The 21,806-nt window shown below is 39.8% G+C and overlaps 1 protein-coding gene across 1 annotated transcript; it reads right to left on the reverse strand.

Annotated features, from left to right (window-relative positions):
• Positions 1-5,715: 5,715 nt before the first annotated feature.
• Positions 5,716-20,395, reverse strand: ATP10D (ATPase phospholipid transporting 10D (putative); the record flags this gene model as incomplete). The annotated part of the gene is made up of 12 exons (XM_084286522.1): positions 5,716-6,427; positions 8,808-8,995; positions 10,009-10,113; positions 10,360-10,440; positions 11,951-12,151; positions 12,631-12,756; positions 13,275-13,351; positions 13,979-14,288; positions 15,958-16,142; positions 17,947-18,073; positions 18,968-19,074; positions 19,945-20,395. The coding sequence occupies 12 exons, from the start codon at positions 20,393-20,395 to the stop codon at positions 6,052-6,054; spliced, it is 2,334 nt and encodes a 777-aa protein (XP_084142648.1). The 3' UTR covers positions 5,716-6,051.
• Positions 20,396-21,806: the final 1,411 nt, after the last annotated feature.

Here is a 21,806-nt window from a genome sequence, read left to right on the forward strand (position 1 = left end):
AGTGCTCTGCCTAGCAGGCAAAAAGCTAAGCCTTGACTCCAGGAGTCTGGAAAAAAAAAAAAAAACACTACAGTGGAGCTTGGCACCTCTTTCTGGTGCTGGAGGGGAGGTGATTCTTACAGTTGCTGCAGGTGATGCTCTGTACAGCTTGTGTTAGTCTGGGAGGCCAGAGTAGGAGGAGTCAGGAAGCTGAGGCTTCACTGGGGAGCAAGGTGTCTAAAAGCTGGGTGTTTTCAGTGCTGTGCCTAGCCCCCTGTGAACTCAGCCTGAGGCACGTGATTACCCTCGCTGCTACCTCTGGCACGCCCCCATGACAGCACGGCAGGGCCTTGTCAATAAATACCAGGACTGCCATGTGTGGAAACATGCATCAGAAGAGCCAGCTAATGGACACTTCAGGTACTATTAATCACGTTACAACTAACCTGACTATCGCTTTGGTGAAATTTTTGCCTCTTATTTCCCTATCTTTTCCTTTAACATGCCTATCATTAGACATACTAGACAGCACTCTGTAGAGCATTATTAAAAAATACTCAGTATTTATGGTATGGGTTCTGAAACAATTTAAATGACTATGGTATCACTGTTTCATGCTCAGAAAGAAAACTTTCCTAGGTGTTAATTTTCTTTTCTCTCTCTATTACGGATTTTGCTTTTACTGTAACATATAAATGCTTTCCCCAGAGAGAAAGCAGCTGTGGCCATGTTTTTCCTGTGCAGGTAAGCTGCATATGGAGCAGGTTACTGATGCCCTTGTTTCAAGGACATGTAAATGGCAGCTCTTGGTCCCCCACTTTAGGTTTTCTCTGGGGCCAGGATCTGTTGCAACAGATTTCAGCCAGGTCTGCCTCATGGGGCTAAAAGCCAGGACCTGTTCTGTGAAACGAGCAGCCCAGCCTGGCAGCCCTTCACCAGGTGAAGTGGCTAGCTGCTTGGAATTCTGCCAAGGACTGGAGTAGGTATAGGCACTGGCACTGCCAAATGATAATAGGTAAAGTAATAGTGCATTTTAATTAACTGGGTTTGGCCACCAGTTTCCAAGCAGCCCCTCCTCCCAGGAAACAAGAGGGTGTCCTGCTTACACACATGCTCCAGCCCTGTCCTGAATCACTCAGAAAATATTACCCTAATATTATCCCAGCCCAGTGGCTTTTAGGAGGGAGCAGCAGGGTCTTAGCAGGGTTTTTTCCTTCCCCACAACCGTATCTGCCACAACATTCCATGTAAAGAGGAAATTTGTAATTTTATAAATGTATTTTTATACTGCTTTTTTTCTATGTGTGCACATGAAATGGCAAATATATTCCTCCTTCCACTGTATCAAGCCTTCCCTCGTGTGCTGACATAATGGTTATGATCACAATTATGCTGCGTCTCTTACAAGTGTAGCCTCACTGCAAGGTAACACGTTTGTTGGTTTTACTTCTACCACAGCTGTATGTCCAAATGGAAGCAATGCCACGCAGTCAAACAGATGTTTCTCTCTAACTGTACTAATAAAAATTTACAGTCATTTTCCAAGTAACTTCTCTGTTCAAAATGTGTCTTAATCTTTACAGAGACTTGATGACAATAGGAAGGTGTGAAGAGATTCACGATAAAGTTATAGCTTTAGCAATAATGCCTAACAATAGCTTTGAAATGGTACTTGCATACCCTTATCTAGCTTTTTAAGCATTACCGCACTTGGGGAGGATTTTGGTACTACAACCACTGTACAACTTCTGGCTTCTTCTGCATGTCTGCTTCCAGTATAGAACATTTCCAAGAACACCACCGCCAACAACTATTCAAGACCAAAACATCTGAAAAACACTGAAATCAGATTTCTCTGAACACATTTTGTTCTACAGCTTTCCTCAGGAACACAGTTAGTTTGAAATAAATATCTATCTCCTTATAACCAGTACGCTGTACTTCAACATGTGCACATGCTGAAATAAAAATATTAGCATGCAGCAACACGAAAGAGTTAGAATTTGGCTTTTAACTGCAGTCAGCAGTAAGGTACGCATAACGATGAGGATGGGAGTAAAATAACAAGGATAAAACAAAAGCTATTAGTACAAAGACCACACTGAAAATCAGCTATAGGAACAGTCACCTCCAGAACTTGATCATTAACTCCTGCTGAGAGCAAGGGCTGCTCAGACCAGCAGCAGACCCAGGGCTGGCAGGAGCAGCAGGTGCTCTGCGTTAGCTCCTCTGTGACCTTGTGCTGCAGCCAGCGGCACTGAAGGAAAAACCACAGCCTGGGTCAGCCATTCAGCTCAAACTGTGCCCGATGTACGGGCCAGAGCTCGCTGAGCTACAAAAACACTTGCTAAATAGAGGCACCTGCAAATGGTTAGTGCACATACTGCTGTAGAAATTAAAAAAAAAAAAAAGTGTTTTTCCGTGGATCAAATATTGCACACCAACCTGTGAGTTAAAGCTGCTGTAAGCATAGGTACAAAGTTGGGATGGGAGCCTGAAGGTTTTTTTTTTTTTTTTTTTTTTTTTTTTAAATCTGACAACCAACACTTTAGACACTGTGTTTTCCTTTATGACATCTGCAAGACACCTGTGAGAGGATCTTAAAAAGCTTGTTTTCCAAATGGAAAAGTCAGGTCATGTTGTGCCTAAGTGCAGGATTGCAGAAGCAAGCAGGGGATCCTGACATCTCCAGTGCAAAAAAAACAACCAACAACATTCAACTGTTGAGAAGCAAGGGGAGAACGTTTCATTTGCACCCTTAATTTGGCACCACTTTAGATATGGCCAATTAAAATTTTGAAGCTTTTATTAAAGACTCACTACCCTCATCCCCCATTCAGTAAAAAATAGCAAGTGATCACAGCAGACAGCCACTAGATTTTTCTGCTGTTTGTTCACCAAAGGATAGAAAAAAGCAAAAGATCAGGTTTTACACAACGTATTTTTAGCATTCGCATGGCTTGTCAAAGTCCTCTGAAAGCATATAGCCTAGGTTATAGAGAAGAATTCTAAGCTATGTGCACCATCAGTGAAACAACACACCATGAAAAAAAAAAAAGAAATTAAATGCTGTGTGTGTTATTTTGTACCACTTTGACTGGTATAAAAAGTACTCACCATCAGTGGTATCATCGATAGAGAGGAAGTTTTTAAGAGTACCTGAAATTCCAAGGCGATCCACAGGGTCTAGCACTTTTGGGTAGTTCAGTCCAATTCTGTCACCCAACTCCCTTCTACAGTGACAGGAAGGGGAGAGCGCCGAGTCCAGCATGCCTGTAAGTCACCACAGAGTCCCAGAGCTCACCCATGAGAGTGCAATGTACCTTAGTCCCTTTACTGATTCCTCAAAAGCACACAACCACACAACCTCTTCACCACTAATGCACACTTCACCATTCTGTTGGGTGCTAAAATCCAAGACTTTGCCTCTCAAATATCTAACTCGCTTGAAACTTAGCTGCCAAAACCTGTCTGCTGCGGTTTGGACTCAGTGTCGCTTTGCTGACAGTGAGCAGGTCAGGATATCATAGTTCAGAGAACATGCCCTCTTCTAGATCCTCTCAGCTAGCACTACAACTGAAAGAACAAGAGGGCTACAATCCAAAGCGATGAAAAAAAAATGACTGAATGAAATGGTGGAAACAGTCTTGCATCACTGAGATCACTCATTGCAATGAGACGATAACCACCTCTTTTTTGTCACACAAGTGAAGAGAGGAAATAGATTTAAGGTGCAGAAGAAAGATACTGGAAACACTAATATTTGACTTGCAGGGCAGGAAAGCACTAGAGATTTTTTCAACATGAAAACCTGTGCTAGGAATGACATGGGTAGATCTAAGCCTGTCCTGGAGTTCTGTTGGGAGCACAGCAGGTCACTTTGTCACTATGTCCCAGCAAGTCCACCCCTGTGTGATTCTGTCCTTGTACCAGCTCATCTCCCTGCACAACCTGCTGGCTGCTTTGCATCTTCTAGGATACCTCATGGTTCCTGTGGTTTGCAGAGAAAGCTGAAATGTTTCAGTCAGGACGCCTGGAGTCCACTCCTGGCAAGTTAACCCCAGCTGTTATGTCCCTCTCTCTTCTCCTCATGTCTTTCCAAATCTGGTCCTGTAAATGATATTCCCCAACTGCAAAAAATACAAGTGTAACAAGCAAGTATACAACAGGCAAACACCTAGAAATCATAACGGTGAACCAACTTAGGCTGGACATGATGTCTCCAAATTTGAATGTCTACTTTCACTTCAAATGTGCACATTAAACATATGTTAGAACTTATCAAAAATTATTTTGTCATATGTTGAATCAAAGTAAAAAAAATATTTGCAAAAATGCCCGTCATCACTGGCTCCTTCCACTGGTCTTCTTCTGCAGGCTAAACAAAAAGATATTTTTCTCCTCGCTAGCAGTAAGGATGGAGTCGGCACAAATTACATTCTACCTTTTGAAAACAAAACCGTTTCAAACTTTTGGCAACATGTGGTGACCTGTGTTTGAATGAACTTAGAATGCCCTCAATATCTACCCTACGTAGCAGCAGCTGTCCTAGACCTCACAGCGTTTGTTTAAATTCTTTCAGAGATCTTAGAAGATGTGGAATATGTAATGTTGATCATTGGCATGGAAAACTCATGGTTCAATTAAAAAGCAGAGCCCTTGCCCCAAACATGGTGTCTAAAAATAAACAGACAAATCTTGGCAATTTGAAAGCTGAAAGTTTTAGAAAGAAACATAACAAAAAATGGGATCAGTAATAATAATTCATTAACTGCTGAAGTTTGAGGAAATAGTTTATTTCAACAGGTGCTAATGGATACAAACAATTTCTTAAATTCCTCCATAAATTGGCCATGTAAATTTTTGGGCAGAGAAATAAAAAGAGGCAATATTTTTGACAGCCAGAACTCCAGAAATAAGCCACACACACCTCAGCTAGCTTTTGTGCAGCTTGCAGAGCAGTGGGAAAATGTGGGGCTCACAAATGGCTATACATTTGAACAGCCTTTGTAGATACTTACTGTTATTTATTATAAAAGTCTGGAGGAATGTAAAAACACCTGAGAGTCAGGAAGAGAAATGTCATCAGCTATAAGTTGCACTGTCTGTGGACACATGGGAGCTACCCATTGCCACTTGCAGATGATTTTCCAGTGCAGGCATGAGGTAGAGTCTAGAGAAAATTCAGGCAGCCAACATACAAGTTGGGTGAAGAGGAAAAGAAGTCCAGTCAGTGTGAATGACATGAAAAGGAACATGGAGACAGAAAGGATGAAGCAGGAGGATGAACAATCATGGAGAATAAAAAGCTGCACACAAATTTTCTCCTCTTGTGGGAGAGGAAGGTGAGGGAGACATGGGAGCTGTACGTCTCATCCGGGACACTTTCCTGATGGTTTAAGTTGGGTTTGGACAGCAGTGAGATGGTTTTAGCAATAGAAGGTGGAGGAGCTGGCTGACAATGGTTAAAACAATTGCTATATACAAACACTGAGAAGTCTTGCAACAAACCAACTAAAAACACTGCATCCCAGGCTTTCTGCTTACTGCATACTTCAGCATGCCACGAATCCCAGGCAACACGACAATTTTAAGACAGCAATGCAAGGGAGCAACATGGCTTATTATAGAGTGAATCTTACCTGAACTAGATCCCACAGATCTGTAATTCATACAATGTCCTCTCTATAACACCAAGAGGCATTATGCAACGTTGCATGAAAGACAGAAGCAGTATGAAAAGTCTACTACATAAAAAAATAAAACTCAGCCATTTAGGCCTTGAATGTCTTAATAAATTACTGAAAAGCTTTATAAACACAAAAGCTTTTAAGCAAATGGGTGCATCATCTTCCTTGGCTGAAGAAAACAAAACCGCAACGTAGCATACATCAGCAGTTATTATTCTTGGATTTTCAATAGTTCACATTCCAACTCCGTAAATTACATTAAACCAGCTTGTGCACACAAAACAATTCAAACCTGCTTTGTGTTCAAACCTGCTAGAGAAATGACACTTTTGTCCTCTTCAGAAGTATGCCGAGAGACTTTAGCACAGCAGTTACTACTTCCTTAAGAGTCTGAATTAGTTTCCTTTGATGAATTCAGAAATACAGTGCTTTCAGAGCTCTGGTTGTTTGTATTCCCAGACTCATTCTGAATGTCTGATAAGGAGACTTCCTCCACTAACTTCCCTCTTGAACAGGCCTGAAAAGGTGTTTTAGAAGTTGGCAAAACACTGGCAATGCTTTCTTCCTCTGATACAGCACCTGTGGCTGAGCTGGAAGACCCAGAAGTAACCTGGAACTCCATTCTACAGTTTATAACGCAATCATCTTTCCATCTCTTAATTGCTTCCCTCTGCTCCTCAGGGATCAGTTTGTCAAGGTGCTTGGCTCTCAACACTGGAGACGGAAACAACGTTCCTTGGAGAACTCTCAGCAAATATCTACAAAATAAACACAGTTTCAAATAAGCTGTTTAGAAGCAGACTCAAAACTGTTTCCAGGATCACTAAAGAAAACCAAACACCATTCATGTAAACCTAGAGGCTGCCGCAGCAGCCTCTAAAACATGCTTTTGCTGGTGCCATTTTGTGAACATAAATTATCAGGTCAGAAATCACACCAGAAAAACTGGCATTTTCAAAGGCTGATGCTTCCATTTTTTTTTGTCATGCACAAAGACTTATAGAACCATTGAATGGTTTGGATTGGAAGGGACCTTAAAGGTCATCTAGTTCCAAACTCCCTGCAACTAATCATCAGGTTTCCCAAAGCCCCATCCAATCTGGCCTTGAACACTTTCGGGGATGGGGCATCCACAGCTTCTCTGGGTAACCTGTTCCAGCGCCTCACCACGCTCTGAGTGAAGAATTTCTTCCTTATACACAATCTGCATCTACCCTCTTTTAATTTAAAGCTCTAACCCCTTGTCCTATCACTATACTCCCTGACCAAGAGTCCCTCCCCAGTTTTCTTGTAGATCCCCTTTAGGCACTGGAAGGCTGCAATAAGGTCTCCCTGGAGCCTTCTCTTCTCCAGGCTGAACAACCCCAGCTCTCTCAGCCTCGCTAGTCACTGCAGCACTGTGCATTTGCAACTTTGGTGAGAGCCAGGGTCCCAGCTACACTGAAAATGGAGATTTCTGCAGATTATGTCAGGCCCCCGAAAAAAGCCATCAAGGTCAGTGCTCAGTTTAGTTTCCCTGGAACAGTGCAAATACAAAGAGAAATATATCAGGCCTAGAAAAATCATGCTTCAAACTGAGATGATGTTTATCACTGCTGGTTCACATTAATAATACAGCACTCATACAGCCCTAGAAAGCTGGGGACGGTAGTCAGACCACCTTTCTAAATCTTTCTAAATTTTTCCAGGAGCCAGAGAATTGAACAGAAGCAAGAAAGAACAAGAAGGCAAAGACCAAAGAAATAAAGCATCACATGCAGTAACAGCAATATAGTAGCAATATAATAGCAGTATAGCAATGATGTTCCGTAAGGAAAATCTAGGGTTAGTTCATATTGGAACTAACTTCCCTGGTGGCTTAGGTTGGGCAAAGGTTTAAATCATGGCCTTTTGTAGCGACTTTGCAGATTCAACAAGGACTTGAACATCTGTCTCTCTGTAGGAAACCTACTCCTTAAAAACTCCAGTGAAAAGTCCCAGTCTTAGGTGAGAAGGTGTAGAACACCCTCTAGCTTCTTAGTTCTAAGTGAAGGCTTTTCAGCATCTTACAAAAGATTACAGCAGAAATAAGCAAGAAAAAAAATGTACGTGTGACAGCAGCCATTCTGTGCTACAAGTCTATCAAATCATCAGTTGAGAAGAGCTCGAATCAGCTACAACAGCTATAAATATTCTGGGATATTGGCACAGGGAAAGTGAAAGCGATTCAGAGAATCTTACTGCTGAGTCTAAATCTTTGCATTTAATTTGTCATGAAAAACATTGCCACTCTTCAAAATGGAATACTTGTAAATTGGAAGCAGTCAGCAACCCACAACCTTTCTCCTATCTAGGCTGTTTACAGCTCTATAAAAGGTCCTAGAACAGCATTTGCTTGTTTATTTATCATGTAAAGGAGATCTGTGTGTGAAAGAAAAGGCTCTGCTGTCAACACCTGAAGCCAGAGCAGGATGGTGAGGGAAGAGCACACATTTCTTGCAGCTCATGGCTTGTCCTTTTGCTGGAATGAAGTGTGAACCTGCTCAGCATGCCAGTGTCTGGGAGCTTCACCAAAGGCTCCTGCCTTTCCAAACTGAATGAGTAATCAAAACTAGGGCATGACTTTTTCAGTGAAGCAAAACATGTTAGGCATGATAAAAATGTACCTCAGTTCCCCCTCTGAATCTAGTCAGTGTGTTTCTATCCCACAAAGAAGCTTGCACATGTATTTGTCATTCTAAATGTTCTTATACATATTCATAACATAAATTTCATACAGAAAATGGTTTAACAAATAACCATAGACAGCCCAGCCTATGTATAGCGCATATTTAACTATGATCCTGAATGTATCTGATTTGTTTATAAATTATGAACTCTATCTTTACAGCAATCATGTTTGTTGTTTTGTTTTGTTTTTTACTCAAACACAATAGTTAGTATTTAAATCATGAAAGAGTTTGTATTTACTGCAGTTTACTTTGATGATTTGTCATTAAAGAGCTGTCCTTGCCTGACTTTCTCTTGTATAACTATGAAATTTTCTTTGCTTTGTGAGGGGACAAGATGACTTTTAGGCAGAGATTTATAGTACGCAAAGACTTGATGAAAATTAATTTGTTAGCAATAGGAAACTGTGATTATAAAACAGAAACATACCTGGGCAGCAGAGCAACACAAGTAGTCAGGAGGCAGACGAGGTAAAATACTGGGTCTGTCATGTGCCTTTCCATGATCCAATATGGATTTGATGGTGGGTTATGTGTTATGCAGGTTGCCCCAAAAGCCAGAGCAAAGATGAAGTAAAATAGGATGCTGCCAACTATAACTACTGCATGTATCCAAGTCTGCAATTCAGAAAAGAAAAGAAGTCACATTTAAGTTGTCAACAGAAAGAGCCATAATTCTTATATGCACATGCATGCATGAACATGCACACGCACTCCTCCTCCAAGGACATGTTATTTATGTAACAAAGGGTCAATCTGTTCAGACAGTATTCCTAATTCCATACAAAACACTACCAGGAAGAACTGAACCTTATTCCTACTGTTAATAGGTAACCAGCTGTTTAATTTTGATTTTTTAATTCTACTAAAAGCATTGTTTTTGATACATTTGTAGAAGCCTTTATAATGCCATTTGCCTTATATGACCACTTTATTCACCAGCAGAACAGAAATCCTTTTCAAGCAAATGGAGGCAGATCTTCACATGACACTAGCCCTAAAATATCTGACTTGAAACACTGATTAACTGTTCTTCATTGGAGTTATGGCTATAATAGTTACTACGGAAACAACACTGTCATTGGTCTGTCAGCTTGAGGACATAGAAAAATGCCAAATAAAAACATTTATTTTCCTATTCAGAGCATGGATACACTCATGCTATGCATATATTCTGAATAAATGAATAAAGGCGTTGTTTTTATAACATAATGTTTCTCTAGAGCAGACCATCAGTTTAAAGCATTCAAAATCAACAGCTGACATTGTATTCTACTAGAAATAAGCTTTGGGAACTTATGAAAGCTCAAGCAGATCACTGGTTGGTTTTCCCATTTGCAAAACTAAACTGACATCCCAAACCCACTGAATCCTATTAAGGCAGGATCCTTTACTAGCTACAAGTAATTCTGAGACCAAATTTTGTTAATTTTAGTCATACAAGTAATACCGTTTGCTCCAATGACAGCTTGCTTAAGAGAGCTCACAGGATCATATAAACAAAATATTTACTTTTTAACCCTTTTCTACTTGTTTAGCTTTATACAGAAAGCTCTTTCTTCCATAATTTTTTATGAAAGCTGTAGGCACGCTCTGGTAGGAATATACTCTTCAGGAAACAAAGTACTCACCACAGACTTGCACTCAATGAGAAGGTGCAACAATATTATGAAGAGAGCTGCTGTGTTTATAGGATTTCCGAAAGAAAGAACGTCTATGTCTGAGCCATAGTAAGTCTGTAAGGGAAGATGACAGTCAGTTAAATACATTATTTACCTATAGTCCTAATATACAAAGCAGCATTATTAATTTAAATACCAGACACATCTGCATGCACACGGTTCAATTCAGTTCCTATGACAATCCTGCTAGTACAAATTTATATATGATGAAGTACAATGAAAAACTGCATTGTTTTCTCTAATTTGCCTGAGTTTTTAATATGTCAACGTATATAGGAGTATTTCATATCCAGCACTTACGAAGTAAGGCACAAAAAAGCAAACAAGACTTTGGTAAAAAGCATCCAGCAAGGTTATCCAGAAAGTTGAAGGCAAGTAGGCCTGTAAGAAAAAAAAAACAACAAAACGTCACTGGAACAAACTGAAAAAATTGCTGCAGCTTTATTTAGAATTCATTTGGATTCAGAGAACGATTATCTGCAGAATAACTCCAGTTTCCCAACAAAGAGGCATCTTTTATTCCATAATAAGAATAAAGAGCTCACTCGGCATATGTAGCTAACCGCTAGGATTTAAATCAGCAGCTAGATCTGTGAACTCTGATCTTACCGCTGTTTCTCCAAGAACAGACCTACCGGAGTCAAACCTAAGTGAGTAATAGGGAAGGGAGAGAGCTAGGGGACAATGAACTATCCTTGCAACTTACCATCACTGAATGCCAAGTCTCACTTTCCTTCCAAATCCACTTCCTTCTTTTTTGTACATATGCTTCTGCCTCTTAGTTTCTGCTGGTTGACTCCTCTGTACTTACCAGACTGTAATGTGAGCTAACTAATCTTACTAGAATGTGAGAAAACAATCTGCTTTTCTGCCGGTAAACTCACTAAAACTTTGTTGGGTTAGCGTGTTTAATTGACTCCTCAAAGGATCTGATGAACAACAGAGCTGGCACAAGGGAGGCAGTTTAACCACATGGGTGAAAATGGGTAGAGGAAAGAAAAGATGGGAGAAAACGAGGAGGAACAAGCCTACTCCACCTACTCAGTGGCAGCAAACTTGTGACAGCTCAACTGCTTATGAAACTATAGCTTTATTTGCCCTGGCTCTGACATATACCATTCCTTCAGGCACTACATTGAGGCACACTGGGGAGCAGTCTAGTCACATAAGATTTCCTCTCCAATTAGTAAAGAGAGATTAAAAGCCACTCAACCCTTCTCTTTGGCGTGAAAAACTAGTCTTCTCTTTTGCCCATGTCAGGGAAATGCTTTAAATCACTGAAGATGAATCCAAGTTACTGCCCACTTTTATAGCTTGTACAGAGCTGTGCACTTAAGATATGATGGTGCAATATTATGACACACATCTTTTAAGCATTTCTCTTTCTTTTACACTGCACTTAATTCAAAGCAGTTATTTCACTGTTATTTTCATTCAAGAAAAGAAATGATATACTGCTTAACAGCTCCAACCACAGGGCAAGACAATGCTGAGCTGGACAAAAGAAAGAAAGCTCTGATAAAACCTTAAAAAAAAAAAAAAAAAAAGAAAAAGAAAAAAGGCAGAGAGAAAAACAACTGTGTAATGAAGCAACTCTGATTATGTTGCCTCAAAAGCATCTGCTCAGCTCATTGTATATATCCCAAAGACCAAAATAAAGGGACAAATCCTGGGGCCTTGTAACATTTACTTAGTCAAAAGTCTGTGACTGAGAAAGCATAGAGCAGAAAAAAACAGCTTTTGTTTGTGCATGCATTGTACAGGTCTGGATCTAACAAAGAAAGTGGTTTTAAACTTCAGGTTTGCCTGATGTGAACCACGAAGGAAAGAAAGAAATGGCTCAAATGCTGACCATTTTAACTTGCTTCAGGCCAAACATTCTTTAACCTACCACAGATTTCTGGCTCATCACATACAGCTGCGGGATCTGCATGAGTATCTCTGCAGACACATCTTTGTCCAAGACACCATAAACGATGGGTGGCACCGATGTAAAAAGGAGATTGAAAAAAATCAAGATCCAATAGTCAGTCATTGATGTGCCTGAAAACCCACAGAAGAACTGGTACCAGAACAAGAGGTTCACATAGGCCTGAAAAGTTAATGATGAGATGATAAATGTTACCCATAGAGACAAGTGTTTTAAAAACAAGAGGAAAATAGGCAGATCATAGGTTTGGTTACCACAACCTGTGGAAAAATATGTGTAATTGCTATAGAGCCCCTGCCAATCCCACACTTGAAATTATATTCATCTAGAACACATCTTTGCATTTAAAAACTGGATACATGGCTTGTTTAAATATTCATGCTGCCACTACATGAAATAATGCCTGTTACCCAGTTTTTAATTGTATTAGACAATGGCTTTGAGTGGAAAACTCAGTCCAAGGAATAGGAGTGTCTAGTCTCTGCAGATGTAAATGGAAAACCAAACTGTTTGACATATGCTCTTTATGTCTTTTTGAACTCATTTACAATAGAAACTTAAAAATAATATGAAGCTACACTAGACCCTGCAGCACTTTCAAATAAGAAAACTGATTTGCCTAGGATGGGACAGCTACATACCACATTCTTGTAGAAGAAGTAGAGCACCATGTTGGTAAGTCTGGTATAACACCAGTGACCATGTACAAGCAGCAGCTTCCTGAGGTGTCTAAACTGAGAGATTGCAAAGTCACTTGCCATCACAGCCTGCAAGACAAATAAAGGAAAAGATACGTTACACCCAAACAGTTAAAGATGAACTTCAAGTACTGTCAAGCAAGCAATTGATGTACTACTGGAAACTCTTATTTTGTGATTTGTTATATGTAATACATATGGCCCTAGCCTCATTCAGATCTGAGACCCTCTGTACCACATTTTACACTAACACACACAGCTCAGCCCAACACAACATGTGCACGTATGAGGCTGTCTGTCTTTATTATTACCACACAACTTCACAGAAATCACTGATGCTTGGGCATGGCATGAAATGAATGATGGCGAGTTCAAACAGCAAGCTCTGCTGTTTGGAGTTTGAACCCCTGCAGCCTCAGCATCTGTGTGCTCCTGATGAGCGCAGAGGCATGGGTGTGAGCTCAGGATGCAAACTGTGCCCCCCCTGGATACAGTAATGGGCTGTGAAGCCACTGGGCCTCTAGAGTAAGCTGAACAGATTTAAAATGGATTCTGATATCACTTGCAGCTGTCTTTGTATACACTACCTGCATGCCTTCTTGGCCCAAGATTCCCACACCAGTGTCAGCCACCTGGATCATACTGACATCATTGGCACCATCACCTACAGAGAAAAGAAAAGGGGGGAAATCAGAACTAAGCTCTCTCACTTGGAATGCGACCTAGAGGCAGCTCTGCTGGCTACCACATTGCCATGGAGGTGGCAGGAAAAGTCAAATATATCAGAACACCAAAGAGGTCAGAGAAAAACATTTTTGTAGCCAATAACGCAGCCTACGGAAAACCCTATGGAAAACAGGATTAGTATGTGGGAGGCCTGACTGAGCTGAGCAATATTCTCCAAAGGTATATTAGCTGCTCCTTTCGTCAGAATTTAGTCAGTATGCTTGAACAGAAACTATGTGTGTTTTAAATCACACCCAGTCATCTCTTTCCCTCATTATTTTGGGGGTTGTACGAAGAACAACAGAGAAAATCCTCTCACTTTCCCCTTCAGACATATCACTGTACATGACTGCAGCTGTCCTTGTTGCTTTGGATTATTATGAGTGTGTTTATGGACTAAATTTGCTAGCTTAGAAGACTGACATCATCTTATGCCAGAGACAACTATTATTCAAAGGATTATCTTCCTTGTAAGTACAGTTTGTGACAGATATTAAGGAAAATAAAGGAAAGAAGAAAATGGCTTCTACATTTTTTTTCAGAGAAAAGAAACCATGGGACTCACCTACAGCTAATGTCATTGCCTTTAGCTTATTTCGCACCAGTCTGACCAGGACACTCTTCTGCAGTGGTGTGGCTTGGCAGCAGACTACAGCTCGACATTTTTCTGTAAGCTCCAAGAAAATATTCTGCAGGCTGTCATGAAGGACATGCTCTAAAGTCTTTCCATCAATAACCAGACCTGCACTGAACCCAGCAGCTTGAGTAGAGGGACTTGCAGAGACATTCCTAAGTTTCTGACTTTTTGTTTTTTTGGCAGAAGTATTCTTCTGGATGCCTTCTAAAATTTTGTTCATCACCAAAGCACAAGCATCCTAAAGACAAGAGAAAGACAACTTACTGTTTGTATTCAGTCTCCCTTTCCAATTTATGAAACACATATGGAGAAAAGGTCAGTTGCTGTCCTTGTGTAGCATTTCATTTGAACAACATAAGGATTCAGACATGAAGCTGAACAGCCCTTTAAAATCACAAAGGATGCAGTCTGTTGTTAATAAAACAGACCACGATTTAACTTTGCTTGGGTCTGGTTATTGTATTAGGAGAAGTGAAAACACTCACGATGGATCAGAAAATGTTCAAGGACTACCAGAAACAAACAAACAAACAAACATTAAGGACTGTGTTACATAAATACAGCTTTGGGTAAGACTTTTACTCTTGTCATTTCTTTTGTTTGGCATATAAAGCCAAAAGTGCATTTCAAATCATTTTATAGGCGAGCTGCAATGAATTACTGAACTAGCCTTGTGAAACATTTTTTTGTTTTTCAACCTTGCCAGTATAAGATGCTCAAAAGATTTTTTATATAAATATATGTAATGCATGTACTATATAGAAAAAAATATATATTCTTAAGTCTGCTCATTATCTTACTTTGAAATGCAACAGTGTCAAATCCTGTCTGTTTTTTATTTCAAAGCCCAGTTAGAGGGAAGACAAGCACTTCTGCAAGAGGAGCTAATTCGCACTGTTAAGTAAGATCCTCTTTGCCCAATAGGAAAAATGGAAGGGAGAAAATATTAACAGAAATAAGAAAAAAAAGCTTTTATCAAACATAATTGGACTAAATTTCTTCCTTTTTCAATTTATTTTCCCACAGTTACCCATGTGCCACACCATCCCCCATGACAGATACCAAATACATTTTGGAAGAAAAAAAGAAAAAAAGAAAAGCAGAAGGTCTTAAAAATCTTCCAGTCCCTTAAAGCTATTCCAGATTTCATGTCTCTGCTCTGAGCTCTTGGCATACCAGTGGGCATATGTCCACTTTACCAGTTAGAGTTTGCAATTTCTTTCTTAAGAATTCCAAAATTGATAAAAATTAAGTTTTGAAAACCAGGTAGTTTTAAGCATCCAAAAGAGGGCACAGGTAGGATTAAACTGCCCCCAAAACAACAGCATTTTTAACCACTCTATCATGTGGCTCAACTACTGTGTGGTGAAAAGAAGGCGGCTTTTTCTCTAATAAAATTGTTGGCATATTATTTTTTTTTAAAACTTTGTGCAATGCATTTAAAAGAGACAATTCCTAGTACATTTATGCAAGTTAAGTTGCGTTGAGGGAGTGTATGACAAAGCAGCAGAAAACTTAATTTAATACAATATGCATCACAGTAACTCTTATATCGCTAATATGCTGCAACCTTACATCCACCTGAAATGTCTAATGAAATTTGAAGTGTGTCACTCCCTCACCTAACACAAACAGGAATTAAGTAATCAGTTAAGATAATTAATGGCCATTTATGGACTATGTAAGGAAACATATATAAATTATATTTTACCCACAAAGAAGCAAACCGTCAATTTTCTAATATTTCCATCTTCCAATAAATCATGCTATCTTTGGTGAGATGGAAAAACAGAAAATATATTATTTTTCTGTATTGTCCTGCAATATTGTCTGACTGCATTTTTTTTGGCAGAGAAAACCAAACACCTTCCCCATAAATTGAAAAAAAAGCGTAATTTTCTACACACTCTACTTTGTGATTTGAGAGTGAAGATTTTGTCATCTGGCTCCAGCAGTTTACAAGCATAGGCAATGTTGACAGCTGTTTCTCTCTTGTCACCCGTCAGCATCCATATTTTTATTCCCGCTTTCCGTAATGCCTGTATTGTGTCTGGAACACCGTCCTGCAGGCGATCTTCAATGCCAGTGGCACCTTAATTTAGACAAACAGAAGGATTAGTGTTGATGTATTTCCAGAACCAAGCCTGCAAGATGGTCCCTATGTGTATCCATAACCCCAAACAGACTTTACAGGGATATGCTTAGGAATCTCCCCCTTCCTCACCTTTCTGTCCCAAAGCCCATCACATGCAAGCTTGTTGACACACACTCACTGGCCTCCAGCTCCTCACAAGACCCTCTTAATAAAATCTTTCTCATTCTCACGGTTGTTTCAACCCATAGTGGCTGTGGGATGCAGACTCCCAGGCTTCTCCTGACAGATATACTCCATTATTCCCACTCCCTCCAGCTTCAGACTACATAAAACTTTCTTTCACCTGTGATCTTGATCCTTCCTATGTTAAGCCCCACTTTGAAGAGGACAAGTTGACTATACCTTGGTTCTCCTCCCAGGTTCCCAGCTCTGGCAGGGATTTTATAAGCCTGGTGAATAGCTGCTCTTGGCAAAATACTTGCCCAGACATATCTCCTAGTACATAAAATGGATATGTGTCTAAGGGCAAAAACAAACTGACAAACCCACCCCTCCAAAAACAATGAAGAGGAAGACAAAAAAGCAACTGGAGAATGGAATCTTGGATCAGCTTTGCAGTTGACAATATGTAAAACTGTACTGTGCCATGTCTTAGCACTTATAGAAAGACTGCTGACAAAAATACGTTTAATAGTGATATCCTCTTCTCTGCTGTGCACAGCATGCAGAATTGCATCCCTAAAATGAGCTTAAAAAATCTTCTGTTCTGTTACCAATCAGGTAACATGACATCAGCATAAAGCAAAACCATCTCTGAAAAGCAGCGATGCCTATGATATGGTACAGGACATTTTCAGTACAAAATCATAACCAGGAGACATGGTGTGGCTTGAGGGATACTCAAGCTAAGACAGTTTCTCAGAAAGAAACCTCAGCCAGTTACAGCTAGGTTCATTCTGAAAGACAAACAGTAAAAAAACCTCTCAGCAAAGCTTCCCCTCCAACTGTGTTTCTAGTGAAGGATTCTGGTGAGCAACTAGTATACCAAGTGCTGACTGTCATATGGGATGGCTAAGGGCCAAAAGGTGAGGCAGACTTCTGATGTTACAGCAATTTCTTTAATAGGTAACTGCCAACAAGGGCATAGAGCTCATGCCCACTGGCCACCTGGGAAATGAACATCTCCAGCTCCTTGCTCTGCACTCTGCTTTTATTTTGATGCAAGTCAGAAGTCAACACAAGAGGCAGGAAGGAAGATGCAAGCTCCTCTGACAAACACTGTCAGACATCAAGGGAAGAGGAAAAAAAAGTAGTGGTTTCAACTTGGGCACTCTGTATACTTAATGCTCCCTTTCTGAGGTACTCGATCTCTTAATCCAACAGAAGACAGTTTCACTATCTTTAATTTAGGGCATGGTAGATATGCAATGATAAAAAACATGCCCAGAAGTGGGATCCCTGCGTTTACCCTGTCAAGCCTGGGGTTTTTTACTACTATTTCACATGCTTATGATGATGACACTCAGAAAGTCTAGTGAGCACAGGAGAAAAAAAGAATAATAAAACAATCAGCAAAGCATTATACTTTATAAATAAGAAGATCAACAGCTGCCTTCAGCTGGTTTTGCAACTCAAATGAACTTACCAGCAAGATTTATGAAAATTCAGGAGTGACAATAAATTCAGGATCTGTAGAAAGCTACGTATTACACAAACTGAGGTTCATACAGCTCTCTGCAGGTAAACTCAGATTATAACCATCATAAGGAGTTTCCTGTGAATTACAGCATTTTCTACTTACCAAGCAAAGTTAGTTTGGTCTCAAGCCTGATGGCAGATTCAAGCAGCAGCTCCTCCCTATTGTCAATGCTGGTTTCTGCTAGAAAATGATGATTTAACCACTCTGTATATTCCTCATCACTCATCACCTACAGAGGGAAAGAAAACACACAGGATGTACCTACATTTCATTTTCAAATGTGCCTGCAAAATATCCTCAGAGCCACCTCTGCTGTCCACATACTAAACCTAGCCAGGCAGCCCAACAGTGCAGTATATGTGTGCCCCAGGGTGCCCACAGACAGGATGATATTCATAGTTTTCGATTACTTTGCCAGGCTTCACAGGTCAGGTTGCTTACCAGAAGCTTGCAGGCAGCTGTAGCTGCCTGATATATTTCCATTTAGATGGAAGGCAGGGAGGCTAAGGATCACAGTATACTCTCTACTGTTCTTTAATTGCCTCACTGACACAGCCACAGAATCACTGCACAACTATATACAGCCTGTACAGCTACATAGCCTGTGCTTCCACTTTGCGTGAGGGTTTGTAAAGAATTTTCCTGCCTCTTTCAACTCCTATGGATTTTTACTTCTAAGCAGCTTTAATTTAAAATGGAATCTCAAAACATCACATGGTTTTGCATCCAGATCTTTTAACACTACAAACTGTGTGAAACCCAAACAGGCTTGACTTAATTTGTTTTCTGTGTCTGCAAAAAAATTCCAACCAGGACAAGTTTCATATGAGGAGACCTGCTCAGGACTCATTAAAAAAATCAAGTCACCTTCCACCCCCAGTGTTAGAATTAGACTATTAAGCTATCTGACATCTCAAACTGACAACAGCTATGCCAACCTAACTGAACTAATTGATTTGTGTCAACTTAAAAATTCCCGCTGAAAGAATTTCAGGATAAATGAAATGTGGCAATGGGAACATCTGTTCAGAAGTTGTGAGATTTGCTCCATTGGTGCTGCCGCTCCTGTTGGTCATGGGCTGTAAATAAACATTCTTGCAAACACATAAGAAAAAGTCGATACCTTTTTAGCAATACAAAGAGTGCGCAGTCCCCTTCTGGCATAGTCATCCAAATGCTTCTGAGTTCTCTCTTTAATCTTCTTTTGTTCCATTTCTGAATTCTTAGTGCCTACAATTATTAAAAAAAAAAAAAAACAAACAAAAAGCAAAGAAAGCAAATTAAATTTGCATTCCTAAACTAAATTTATTAGAAAATTTTGAAGGTCTAAATATGATTTAAAAACATAAAAATGTTATGATGTACTGTGACTGTATCTTTAGCAAGCAGGCAGTGTGCCTATTTGCACAAGCACTGAGGGGAACCAGTCTGGTACTGATATGTGTTTGTACACACTAGCATATCAAAACATTTTTCTAAAATAAAATGATTTTCTAAAATGAACTGGGCCACAGACAGCAAAGCAGCTTTATGTTCAATACTGTAGTGGGAGGGAGCTAAAAGGGTAGACACGGAGAGGCTTTTTAAAAAAATATCCATTATCAAGTGGACTATTCAGAGAGGCATTTGACTCATTTAATTTTGGACATGCAAAAGTTAGATTCCAAGTTTACCTTGAAAGTCAAAGTAAGGAAGAATAGCTCCAGGTGTTAAATTATGCCCCTAATAAGACGACACAGATTTTGGAGGTACTTTTTCACCCTGTGGACTGCAGAGGCTTTTTGTCTAGACCTTGTAACGGATTAGTTAAAATATGCTCTTGGAATGGGAACATTCCTCTTCCTCACTGAGATACACCATGGAACACAGAAACCAAACTCCCTCCTGCAGACTGTGAACCTTTAAAGATTGAATTTAATCATTTTCCAAACATTACAAAATCCCTTGGAACAGCTCCTGAGCTTAAATATATGTAGGCACATGTTTCTTACGTATACATGTAATACTTTTGCTTTAGTACCTTCAGTTAAAAATTCAAGACTTTTCAACTGTTCTGAAGAATGACAAATGTGAGCAAAGAATTAGAAGTTCTACAATTACCTTCAGATGCAGTTCCCAACAAATCCATCATGACTGAGTCTGCACCTTTTGTGTACACCACCACTTTGTTGGAGACTGGGTGCCGAACCACCACTGACATCCTTTTTCGCACTGAGTCAAAAGGCAGGATATGCAAGAGTTGAAATGTTAAAGATCCCAGACCTGTGAAGTCTACAGTTACTTGATCAGGAGTCCTAGACTTTAAAACACATTTATAAGCCCTAGCAGCATGAACCAAGGCAGCTTCATCTGGACTCTCAGCTTCATAACACAGTTTAGGTAAGGGAGATGACCCTTTCATAGATGACCCAGCACTGTGGTGTTCGCTGCCTGCAGCTACTTTCACCACATCTAGTTCTTCAGGTAGTTGAGGATTTTCTGGGCTGTCAGGGTTGTGAGGCTCAGCAGCCCTTTGAGCAGCTCCATCCAAAGCAGGTGAAGCAAGTTTCATTCTGAAAATAGACAGTTTGCTCACAAAGCTATTTGGGCTTTCAGATGATGACTCTTTTATGCTTGGAAGTGGGGAGGAACTTAGTCTCCGGACTGACAACCGCTGGAACATCTGCCTGATTTCCTCAAGGGATTTAATAGGCATCCTACCCAGTGAAGAATGTCTCATCTGGAACAGAAAAGAGAAAGTATACATCTTAAATTCTTCACATGTTATTTCATTAAAGAACAGTTCTTATAAAACACATATAGTTTGTAAGCAAAGTATATATATTTCTTAACAAATGTGATTTAAAATTTAGGATTATTTTGATTGCTTATATTAAAAATGGCTAGCTCAATTAAACATATTACCACATAAGTACAGAAAATAGGTTCTGTATGAGCTTCGCCTATTCAAATCACCTAACTGTAGAAATACTTCAGATCTGAAAACTGTGTGTATTCAAAGTCTGATTCCATGTAATACTTCTCTTTAAAAATGCTTAAGTAATGGAACAGGCAGTATGACATTATAACTTTTAAAAGTTGTGGCAAATGGAATTAAATACTTTAATCCTTGTTCTGAGTTGGAAAGATAGTTGTGAAGAATAAACCAACTTCATAGTCCTCACAGTAGCTAGCTACAAATAATGTTAAAATACAGTACCTTACCAATACTTTTTTTTTTGTTCATGTCTGAATTTAAAAAAGCCAGTTGCCCTCAATCAGTGTTACAAAATAATGGGTTTACTGTTATGCAAAGCACTTTGGCCACTAATAGCTTACAAATGAGGAACAAAGTGTGCATGGCTGACATTCATTTCTCATTACTGTTAAAGGGCTAAGAATGAGTTATCACCGAGAAGCACGTTATCCTTTGCCACTGAAATGAATCAAGAAATGAAAGACTGGCTTCAATTCTCTCTCAGCTGCATGCAAGTTGTAGCATGTTTCTATTCAGCATCATGGGGGCAGAGACTAGGAACATCCTTTCATCGCCTCTCCCTCAGGGAACACTGAAAACTTTTGTTCTCTTGAGCTTTGTCTTTTTCATTCCCTAACCGTGAACTCAAACCTTGTGCCATATTGCTTCTCCCAGTCCAGCTACTACTTGGAGATATTTTCCCCTGCTAACAAGTTATCCAGACATTTTATTCTAAAAAAAAAAAAATAAATATGAAAATCTCACCTGCACAGCTTTCTACACCACTCTTAAATGCAGATTGGGTAGTATATTTTTAACATAGCTGCCCCATCCACACATGCACCTGTAGGCTGCCCACTATGCTGACTTGTCTGGGAATACTAGGCTTCTTTATACATATGTGGTACTTATTTCTACACATTTTGAAAAAATCTCTAGCCATAAGTGTAGGTTGACTACCTACATGGACACCAAAATCTAATTCTGCATATGCCTCAGGTCTATT

This window comes from Netta rufina (genome assembly GCF_964035555.1).
Source record: "Netta rufina genome assembly, chromosome: 4".
Classification (NCBI taxonomy): Eukaryota; Metazoa; Chordata; class Aves; order Anseriformes; family Anatidae; genus Netta; species Netta rufina.